This window comes from Melanostigma gelatinosum, assembly GCF_949748355.1.
Source record: "Melanostigma gelatinosum genome assembly, chromosome: 6".
Lineage (NCBI taxonomy): Eukaryota > Metazoa > Chordata > Actinopteri > Perciformes > Zoarcidae > Melanostigma > Melanostigma gelatinosum.
Window position 1 is genome coordinate 7,150,744 of NC_136639.1, and position 11,930 is coordinate 7,162,673.

At 40.2% G+C, this 11,930-nt stretch overlaps 1 protein-coding gene across 1 annotated transcript; it reads left to right on the forward strand.

Moving 5' to 3' along the window:
• The first annotated feature begins 6,312 nt into the window (after positions 1 to 6,312).
• Positions 6,313 to 11,673, forward strand: vamp5 (vesicle-associated membrane protein 5). The gene is made up of 3 exons (XM_079270031.1): positions 6,313 to 6,572; positions 9,090 to 9,233; positions 10,879 to 11,673. Exons 1-3 carry the CDS (start codon positions 6,570 to 6,572, stop codon positions 11,035 to 11,037), a joined length of 306 nt encoding a protein of 101 aa, XP_079126157.1. The 5' UTR covers positions 6,313 to 6,569; the 3' UTR covers positions 11,038 to 11,673.
• The last annotated feature ends 257 nt before the right edge of the window (positions 11,674 to 11,930 follow it).

Consider the following 11,930-nt stretch of genomic DNA (forward strand, 5'->3'; position numbering starts at 1 on the left):
ATGTGTTATAAAAAGATACTGTTGGAGCTATTTATTTGGTATTGTAGTTTGTTATGTCATTTATAAGTAGTGTTTAATTATTGTAGATGTTTCATATATTAAGATTATTTTGCTCTTTAATAGTCATTTGTTTAGTCATATTATTTTTTGGGTAATTACTGTGGGCACCTGTTGCTATTTAAACGAGGAGAAAGGTAGGACCAGCATGCACCGGGGTGGGCGTATAGTTTTACCAGCTGCACAGCAGCATTACACTGCACTGCACAGGAGAGACAGCACCACAGGAGTTTGTTTGCTTGTTTTATTTGCTTTATTTAATAAATACACAAAAATGGAATCCTGCTTGGACATTTTACTCTCTTCTGGCTGCGTAAGGATACCGACCACGGTGCATCAGTGGCGTTTGATTATTATTTGTTTAAGTTTGATTTAGCCGACAAATGGCCACTACATGAAGTAAAAACTTAGCTCTTGGACTCAAAGGACCGATCCCACCACAGCCACAACTGGTTAGATCGTTTTTGGATTTCGTATGGATGATCAAAGAGGATTGTTTCATTCACACTTCAGTGTGTGTGTGTGTGTGTGTGTGTGTGTGTGGGGCGAATTGGAGGAGCGGCCTGGAAGCACCTTTGCTGTTTTTTGCTGCACTTTACCTGCATTCACGTCCGACGGATTTGATTGATGTGTGACAAGCAGTTTGGAAGAAGTGTTCAAAATGTCTGAGGTTCAGGCGAAGGATGTTGAAAGGCCGTCAGCAAGAAGAGGCATTAAAATGACTTCTAAAGGCTTTGAGTTCTACACGGAAATGTACCAGCAAAAGAGGACCGCACAATGCAAACAAGCCAAAAAGTGTTTGAGAAACATAAATGACTTAATGACTTCCAATAGAAATGTAAATTCAGTGAATGCTGAGCTTTTTACAGTCAAGTGTTACCAAGATGCAAATGACATGCATACATCTTTTGTGAGCTTACCTTTACCTCAAGATGAAGTTACAAGGCAAAATCTGTCCTTTAAAGAAAAAATGACAATGTTCTATGACTTCACTGAACATGTAAAAGGCTGGCTGTCTGAAATGGGTTACCCATATGTGCAGCCAAATAAAGATTCTCTCGACCACCAAAGTGTTGCAGATGAAATAAACCCTGAAGATAGTGCTTCTAATGTGTTAAGTGTAAAGGTGAACTCTGTAAAGACACATTCCCAGCTATCACGGATTTCATCAACATCATCTGCACGCATTAGAGCTGAGGCTGACAAGGCAGCTCTGATGGAGCGCGTTGCTGCTCTAAAAAGGAAACATCTAATAGAAGCTCAGGAGGAAAAGTTGACGAAAGAAAAGGAACAATTGGAACTTGAAACGGAATTGGCAGCTACAAATGCAAAGCTTCATGTCTTGGAAATAAATTCATCCCAGCGTGGCTCAAAATGTTCAGACAGAATGAACTCTTATGTTGAAAGGAACAAGTTCAAAGAAGCAAGACCATTAAATCCCCATGCCTACACCTTTGTTCCTGTTGAAATGGATGTTATTTCTGTGTCTGATCCCATAATGCAACCACAGGTTGTTAGGCCTAAACAAAGGTCAAACACACAAATTGATGAGATGCTCATAAAGACTGATGCTCCAGGTCAAATGACGCAAACTGTGAATGAAAGTCAAGCAGGACTTGTGCAACCTCAACCCCATCAGAATGACATTGTAAATGTGATGCAAAGACAAAATGACATCGTTGCTCTGCTGGTCCAGCAAAATCTGTGCTCTGTCCTGCCTGTAAGAAACATTCCTGTGTTTGATGGAGACCCTCTTCAGTACAGGTCTTTTATCAGAGCTTTTGAAAATGGAGTGGAGGAGAAGACAACTAATTGGAGTGACTGTTTGCACTTTCTCGAACAATACACCAGGGGGCAGCCAAGAGACTTGGTGTGCAGTTGTCAACATCTACCTTCAGATCAGGGATACCACAGAGCCAAAAGTCTTCTCGCAGAGCACTTTGGAAACGAATACAAAATTGAATCTACGTATATGGAAAAGCTTCTCAGCTGGACGCCTGTTAAAAGTGAAGATCTTAAAGCATTGCAATCATTTTCCCTGTTTCTTCGAGGATGCTCAAATCTAACGGAGCAAATGATGCATATGAAGGAACTGGACCTACCATCTAACATGAGGAGCATCATCTTGAAACTTCCTTATACGTTAAGGGAACGGTGGAGAAATGTTGCTTGTGATCTGCAAGAGCGACGTGGCCGGAGAGCACTGTTTGAGGATCTTGTTGCTTTCATTGAAAAACAAGTCAGAATTGCCTCAGATCCACTTTTTGGCAACATTCAGGACTCACAACCTACCAACTTGAAGGTCTCCAACGTTAGTTACTTGAAGCAAAGGAAAAAAGGAAGCAGCTTTGCCACCAACGTTACTGCAGTGAAAGAAGGAGTCATCACTCAGTACTCAGGAAACAAGAACAAGTCTTCCTCTCTTCACAACTGTCTGTTTTGTACACAAAGTTGTCACTCATTGGATAAATGCTCACAGTTTAAAGTGAAAGGACATCGTGATAAAATAAACTTGATCAAAGAACAGGGTATTTGTTTTGGTTGCCTGAAAGTAGGCCACACAAGCAAAGACTGCAGGAGCCTTTTGCAGCCGCAGCCGCTCTGCCGATTCAGAGCAGCCTTTTGCTGAAACTGTAAAGGCACTTTTGGTTTCTGTTCAGTGTGTTCACAGGCTTTAGAAATACAAATACAACAGAGCAACAGCAAAAAACCCGAAATGTTGAAATACTGTAATCGTCTGACTGAAAAGGACATTTAACTTTGCAAACATTCGAACAGAAGTGAGTCATATTATGAGTGCTGTGAAGAATGCAGAAAAGAAAATAAAATAAAAGGGTGGGATTCTCCAAACCAGGCCCAGCTGGTGAGGCTTCTGGCCTGAATGCGCACACATCTGTTTTCAAATAAGGAATCGATTACATGTAACGTCTATAAACTGACAAGTCTGTTTATTTTAAAAACCTGAAATATGCCCACTAAACATATAATACATCCCCAAAATGCATTCAAACTTAGCAACCTGTAGAAGGACAACTAAGGTAAAACTAGGATCCAGACAGAGTGTAGAACATCTCTCCTGTTGACTCAACAACACAAAACCTCTGTGTCCCAGAATGAATGTGCTGTTTTGTCAACAAGTCGTGACTAAAATATTAAGGTTTTATCCCCATGACAATAGGCCTGACAAGGTTTTGTAACAACAGCGTCATAGACAAACACAAACAGCAGATCCACTGAAAGGCCATTCACTACTGATGGGAAATCAGCCTGGACTCAGACTGTAGTCATGCGGATGTGAGCGTGCCATCCATTGACGAGTTCCAGACAATGATATGAAGGGAGGGTGATCAGCATGCTGAATATGGCCTTTGTATTTGTGCAGTTTTTCCCTGAAGAAGTCTTTTGTTGGCCGGGTCTCTGACCCCACTAGCTCTGACCTGACTAAGTCTCTCACGCTGCCGCAGTCAGAAAAATGGTAAAAAAGTACATCATGTATCTTGGTGATTATATGTTCACTGTGATGAAGCGTTCGGTAGTCAAAATGAGTCTGAGCTTTATTAGAGGCTGATGCAGCTTAACTGAGACAATGCTCTCAGATTTGGGTTGAAATTCCTGATTAACATATCACTTTAATATGCATTCATACATATACTATACTATTGTATTGTATAATATAGTAGTAGTACTAAACTCTCCTATTATACTGCACTTAAAATACTGTACACTTATGTATAGAATAAAGTATAGCAGATATCTGCACAATACGACATAACCCCACATTAATATACTATACTATGGTACTACTAGACTACACTAGAGTATACGATATAAAACTAAACTATACTACAGCAGACTATACTACATTTTCATATATGTATGTGACGATAAAAGTAAAGTTTGATGTTTTTCACTCTACTTTACTATACTACCATATTGTTAAGGTATACTATTATACCTACTATAGGAAGTACATACAATACTATAATACAATACTGTGCAACACTACATTATTATTTTATAGTATACTATAAGAAACTATCTTCCAACTCTTTAACATTATACAACATATCCGATTACTAAATGCTGTACTTGACGATTAAACTATACAAGTATTACTGCAGTAGTAGTATTACTACCACTCATATTGGTGGTAGAAGTAGTGAGAGTACCATAAAGTAGTGTAACTGTATGATGATAGTGTTGCTTTATTTGATGACACACCACAGAAAACGAGTCCACTGATTTTGATAGTGTTTGTGTAATCACAGCTTCAGTTTGGTTTAGGTGATAACATGTGTTACGGTAAATAGAAACCGATTCAGGACCAGCTGTTTCCTGCTTCACCTCTCGAAACTGCACATTACCAGTAATATTAGATGTCTTTTTAGATTAGTTGTATTTATTCATGGTTCCTTAGGTCTGTGTTGGCAAATGGTGACGCTCTGAGTGCTTTATTCACACGGACCACCTCCTTTCTCTCCTGTGTTTAGTATTAAAGAGGCTTATACCATCATCACCCATAATAAAAACAACCTAATGTCATAATGGAGATGACTGATCATTGCAAACTCTTTGGTGAGGTTATATAGCCGTAGAATCATACTGATTAGCAGTAACACAAATTTTTCAGATATAAATTTTCTAGGTGTTTGTCTTAATTTAAATAGAAACAAACAATTACAACCAAATATCCGAATGGAAAATCGATTATACATTACGATCTCATACTTGTATATATACTCATGTAACAAAATGATCTGTAAAACAGTGTGTGGGTACAAAGGTTTAAGTAAAATTGAAAACATTTCTCGGTGAGCTCTCATTTAGTTTATGGACATAAGTTCAGGCCTTTCAGAGTTTAACATTATTACAGCCAATTATTCATCTTCATGGGCTTCAGCAAACAAATGTTTTCATTCAGCCACCTAAAGAAGCTTAGATCTTTGTGCAAATTACCCCACTTCCTGTTTATGATATCTCATTACTTTCAAACCTCTGTGTCCAATTTACGCTTTGGATGCTCTATTCGTTGACGCCTCTTTTTGCATCCTTTGATGCAAGAAATGTAGCACAGCAGTGTGCCAACTGGTGTCATTGATCAATGACACTGTAACTTCTTATGATCTAAGTATGTCTTGATCTCTGGATTATGTCTGGACCTCTTCCATAATCAGAGGCGTATTGGGATCTGCCTCATGGTTTGTTTTACATATTCCGGTCACGGTCACTGAATGAATCGAAGACTGTTTCAATTAAGACCGTGGTAAGTCTTCAGTGCCGTGCAGTTTCACTGATGATCAACCGTCCTGCTTCAGGAAATCAACAAAGAAGTTTGGTCTCTTTTAGTCTTGATGTGACCCAACACGTCGACTGTACCATGTTTTCAGCCACAGAGGAGTCTGTCGCACCATGGTTTTGTTTTCGATGAAGAAATAACTCCAGATTAGGGATACCATACAGATATTAAAACTGCAGGTCAAAAAGTCAGCAAATGGTGAATATAAATGCACTTTTTGGTGCCTCTGACATACTCTAAGTCCCTGTGGGGATATTATATGAGCATTACACATATTTCTCACAAGGGTGGACCAGCAGCCACCTTCTTAAAATCATGCACAGCCCATAAGAGGGCAACACCCTTCAGTTAGCAAACAGCACATAATGTTCTGCAGTAAGTCTGAAGGCCTGCTAGAAATGGACCAGCCTAATGTTCATGACAAAGATGTAAAGAGAGGACGAGTCGGACGCTGACAGACTATCGCTGAACAGACAACCAACGGCACATCAGTATGTTTGTGATGCATCTGCGGTGCAGTTAGTGTTTCCTGCTGGATGAAGGAGATAAGGGAATGCCACTAAAGAGTCTAAGTGCTGCTGCGTTCAGGTGCCCCTGGTGATGTCAAGACCAACTCAGTACAAAAGCATTAACAGCAATATACGTATCTATATCGCAATATATACTTTTTTATAAACTAAAACCTTAATCTAAAAAGTAACTATAGCTGTCAAATTAATGTTATGGAGGAAAAAAGTACAATATTTCCCCTGAAATGTAATGGAGTAAAAGTATAAAGCAGTTTTTGACCGTTGCAAATAATCCTTTGTGGAGCAAACTGAGTGAAAGCAATCCAACGCTTAGCCTCCTGTTTGGAGACACTTCCCTAAAAAATCCGGACTTTACCGAGTCGGCATGACTGTCACGTGACGACCTGTGGCAATTGTACACTTTCCGGGAAACACCGGGAACGCATCACGAACAGATAGACTGCGCGAGCACAAAGTCAAACAGGCAGAAGTGAAAGTAACGAGGGGCGAGGTAACGCTGAATGAAAGAGTGCAACGACAAAAGAAAAACCCGCAAGACGTTGCACGAGTTTAAGGACAGTAGGTGGGACGTACAGGCAGGTTTAAAACCAGCGCTGGTATGCTGTGTTTCCTGTTTCTAAAGTTAACCTGAGTGCATTGGATCCGGTGACAGCCTCGACACAGAAACAGCAAGAGACGCGACAGCAATGGTAAGTCCACACAGAGAGGACTGTGGGTTAACCAGCTTTGTTTTAATGGATAACAGCTTCGATAAGAGCGCAGGGAGAAGACTGGGAGCTTTGTTTAGGAAAAATGCTTTATCAACTAAATGTGTACTATGACCTTTTATAAACGGTAACTTAGCTGCTCTCAGCTGTAATGTCTTATTTACAATATCATAATAGCAGAGACATAACTGAGGTTCAAAATGCTTGTTTTATTTGGTTGGAAACACGTGAGGTTGGTGTCGGGTAGAAAGACATTGAGGTGAATCTTAACTAAATGAATACACATAAATAAATGCAGAAAAAATAAAAACATGTGCATTCATAAAGCACAAATAAAAGCATGCTGATTGTCTGAACAGTGTTTTGATCGAGTGAGTTAATTTAATGAAGTCAGGTTGATATTTGAATTGTTTTTTTTCTCTGATGGGTATTTTTGAAGCTTATATTGTTGTTATAATATGTATTGTATAATGTTTTACATATCCTTTTATATTTACTAGTCATTTTATTTATTTCATGGAGCTTCCCCAGCGAAAGCATTTCCTAAATTGGAGTGACAATAAACATCTTGAATCTATTGAATTTAAGCGGTAAAGTGAGGTGAAAGATATCGAATTACTAAAATAAAACAAATGTAAATATAAAAGAGTATCTGTTCTCGGGACTCTCTTACATTTCACATCTTGTCAGGATCAGAAGCCAGTTCATTAAGTCATGAATTAAGAATTAATCGGGTTACATCCCAATAACCTTCATACACGCCCTCATTAAATATGAACTCAACACAAGATTAATATTATGAGCTCACAAGGAAGCAATTGTTCTCACTGTTCAAATAGGATGGAGGACGACACTATCGTCAACATGCCTTAACCTGATGTGGGTGTGGTTTCCCTGAGATTATGCCAGGTACATTACTGCAGTTAGGAGGGAGTGAGGGAAGGAAGGAAGCAAGGAGGGGAACTGCAGTGGGCAGCAGTTCCTGTGTTAATACATTGGCGGTTGAATTTTAAACGCAGACTATTGTTCAACTGCTATTTGGTGGGCCTGAGGTGAGATAACTGGGCTTTGGGGGCGTCCATTAATCAGTTTCCATCAGTCACTGATATGAAGCGTACTATTCTCAGCCAGCAGTGAATTTGTATGTGTACAGTAAGCTTCAACAGGAAATGATTTTGAACCAAATCAAGATGCACAGAGTCTACGTGTTTTGTTCTGTCTGTTGGTTTCCTGTTCTTGTCAACTTCTGAGATGCTGGCTTCCTCTCAAGGCTGAGGGGGCAGAGGTGAAGGAGAAACCTGTCAGGATACAAACTGCTTTGAGGTCAAACTACTCTCTAAATATCCTGCCCCAGGGTTCTTATCAGTGTGTCGTTGCCCTGTTGTTGCTGTTTTGCCCTCTGGTGCTGCTGCCTTTTCCCCTCCGAGCAGACATGGAGGAGGATAGTGTTACACAGCTGCTGCAGTAATGTGTTTTTCATGATCTGGGGAAGCCTGCCATACTTCATTTTTTTTAGTTTCATATCTCATAATATGCTCCTGTTTTCACTTTTAGCGTCAAGTGTCATAGCTGGGGAAAGTTGCTTTTAATAATGATTATGTTCTATTTTATACTTTAACAATACTTGTTTCAGTTATAGATGTAGTCTTGCTTGCTTCAATCTACCGGTACTTGCACAAGCATGTCACAGCAGGATGTGTTGTTCTGCTCAAATTCACTGCGTGACTGTTGCCCATGTTTATAAAACAGCAAGCCAGTCCGATCTACATCAGGTTCAGTTTGCAGCCGGTCTGGACAACATGCTGCAAGATTTGACTTTGACTTTTTCATTTGACTTTTTTTGAAAATTGTGCTTACAAGAAACATGAGGTAATTACTGATTTAATATCCTTATTTTGAAAGGATCTGAAACAAAAATGACAAAACTGATTTGGAAAAAACAAACAACACTTGTACTTTAACCGTCAGCACTGTAATTGACCACTTGTATAAATAATTTGTATACAGGTCTGGATCCCATCATGCAACCAACAGCATATTTTCATTAAACTCACCCTGCAGGCTAAATACCCACGCCTGATGACATCATCAGGGGTTGTTTTCTCGGATTTGACAAAACTCCCTCCAGAGCCACAGAGGACAATAAACAACTGTTTGACTGGCTGAGTAGTACTCCCGATGACAAGTGGAAAGATCTTTATGCTTGACGCTGTGGTGGCAATGTGCAGAAAAACCTTTCCAAACATCAGGAGGACTAAAATATTGCGGCTACATTAGAGCTAATTGCATTCCTTCCAAATCAACTTACAATGAGGGCATTCAAAGTCAGTTAGGATTATTGCCAAGAAACAAATAGCTGCCACTGGCTGCTTACAACCAGATAGTACCCATATCCACCATTCGTTCACCACAGGAATGTTAAAAAAAGTCCCAAATGACTGAATGTGCATTATGTCTTCCTCACTCTTCAATCATGTTGTGTGTGTGCTGATTGGACAGGAGAATGGGAAGAACCGCCTGCAGCAGGCCCAGGAGGACGTGGAGGAGGTGAAGGGCATCATGATGGAGAACATGACCAAAGCTGATGAGAGAACTGAGAAAATGGGCGACCTGGAGGAAAGGGCTGAACACCTGCTGTCAAAAGTAAGCGGGGGGTGGGGGGGGTTCAGAGAAAAATCACATCACACTATTTTAAATAAGTGTTCTACTAAGTCTGCAGCAAATGGCCCTCAGACTCCCTTTCCAACAGGCGTCCAGGGATTTCAAACTAGGACATGTCATATTGATGTCTATAAATACACCTCAGGTGGAGCTGGAGAGGGAAACAAATGTACAATTTACATCCTGATTGTGTTTTATGGTGCTATTTTTAGAAAGGCATTTCCTATTGTTTCCTAAGATGAATGAAGCGAGCTGGTCTCCCTGGGTACGACAGAGTGAGTCCAGGACATGCCACGAGGCGCATGTCCGTCCGGGGGTCGACATGCGGGTCACAGCGTTCCCACATTGCCCTGTCGGCCAGTGTTACAGCAGAGAACTTTAAAAAAAGCGAACAGCCAGACAACTGAAATATAAGTTTAAGCACCACTTGGATACACTTTGTGATAACATGGTTTCTCAGTTCATAGGGATCAAACTTAATGCTTTTGCAGTCAATATTTTTATTTTAACAATGGATCAAATGACTTCATCTGCGTTTTAGCGTCTTTCAGATCACCGTTTTGGTGTTACAGCCTGCAACCTGGTTCCCTCTCACTGCTGTGACTCACGCTGTTTTACCTGCCCATCATCAAACATACAGTGTCTGTTGTCTTTATACATCCCATGAGCTATTTCTTCAGACATAATTGATACGTGACGTTGCTGGCAAAGTTGATACAGTAACGAGTGGGCGCGTATGTATGTGTGCACGTGTGCTCTTCATTGATGGTTTTGGTTATAATTCGGTGAACTTTGACAATCAAAACGAATAAGGCTCTACGGCCAATAGCGTTTATTTTCTATGGCAGTTGCAAGCAACTATCAAATGTGCACGCCAACCCTTTTTGGCAGCAGAAACAAGCTCTGCAAAACAATGCGCTGAAAGAAGCTAAAGCGCTTAGCAGAGTTGAGAGGAACTGCAGAGAGTCAGGTATGTCTTTACGAGGGACCCCTTTCACATTACATGCAGTCATTTGATTGGTGCCGCTTTATGTTTCATCATGGTGCCAAAATTCTCAGGTTTTTCAGAGAGCTGCTTTCCTAGTTTGTCTGTTCCTAATCCATGTTAAAACAAAGTGTATCCAAAGGCCTCATGGAGCTTAAGTTTTAGTCGCCTGCCTGTTTGCTTTTTTAGTTCTCTGATACAACGCTCAACAGTGTGATGTAGGCCAATGGAGCAATGTGAGAGACAACCCTTTGCGGCTCCCTCTTCCCTCTAACGTGTAGTCATTTCATCCATTGTTGATGTAAAAATATAGACTGCTCATAATCCATGTTATCACAAAGTGTGTACGACTAAAATCCCAGTTTACTCCTTTAGTTCTCTGATAAATGCTCATCAGTGATGTAACACTGGCCAACCTGCTTGTTGACCCAGAGACGGGGTCAACGTACATCGACACGTTTTCTTAGGCTTTGATAGTTTTATAGAAGTTAGTGTGCCGGCTTTGGGAAAATAAATCCATCCCATCTTGTCATATGTTCCATATGTTCAATCATATCAGACATTTAAAAGCACTTCAGTTACACAACAACGTAATGTAACATTTTTTTATTTTGTCTGTGTGTGTGTGTGTTTTCTTTCCAGGCTGTAGTTTTTGAGAAGAGAACCGAAAAGGTGAAGCAACAGAAAAGATGGGAGAACAAGAAGATGAAAGTGGTGTTCATTGGCATCGGAGTGGCAGCGGCCCTCATCATTCTCGGACTTATAATCTACGCCATTGTTAATAGCACAGGAGCACAGTAGCTCCTCTTACGGGTGAAAGGTGAAGTGGACAAAAGGAAAAAAAGGAGTGCAAACTGTGGGACTCTAGCATCTCGCCTGAACTGCTCAATCTGTGTTATTTCTGTGTTTAAAGATATTTATGGGAGTATCGGTCCCACTCTTCATTAGTCTTCAGTTGATATGGTACCAATGATTGCTCGGCTGCTTTGCTGCTTTTTAAATTAACTTTTCAATGGTAATGTCTCTTGTAAGGACCACAATGGGAGAACACACAGATCTTAAAATTTGATCTAATTAAGAAGTTCTCCACCACCCCATGAATTGCTAATATTTTTATCCTAATATTATCAGGCTGCTACTTTTGTATTTGTATGTTTGTACACAGCTGTTTCCGTTCAAGAGCACAACTCAGAGGAACAGAAAGCTGCCATCAGTGGTCTCTGAACTGAAGACAGAATCCTTTTCACCAACGATTCAGTCGATAAGTAGAGTCAACCGTGAGTGCAAGAAGACAGAGGAAACAGAACAGATGTTAAACTTGGTGAACATATGCGGCTTCCGATTGCTTCAAATTGGAAAGAATGAACTGATGTATTGCCACATGAAATTTCATCAGTCAAAATTGAAAGGTTGTCTGTATCATTAAAATGTTTTGTTATATTATTTTTGCACAAATGTTGGGTCGATACAAACTAATAGCCAAACCACTAACAGAGTTGTTTCATTTAACCTATAGCCATAATCCATATGGAACCAGTATGTAGAGCCTCAATATTTTAAATGGTCTTATTGATACAGAAAATGGGAGCCCGGCATGCCGACACTACATTTGTAGTTATAACAGTTAATCTGCAGATGTAGTAAAGATTATCAGAATGAACAGGGACCCCTGCTGGCCAATGTTTTTACTTCAG

Bases quoted from the DNA above. Each gene is read 5' to 3' on its own strand.
- vamp5 (XM_079270031.1), top strand. The intron at 9,234-10,878 runs GTAAGCGGGGGG...TTTTCTTTCCAG, and splicing joins CTGAACACCTGCTGTCAAAA to GCTGTAGTTTTTGAGAAGAG.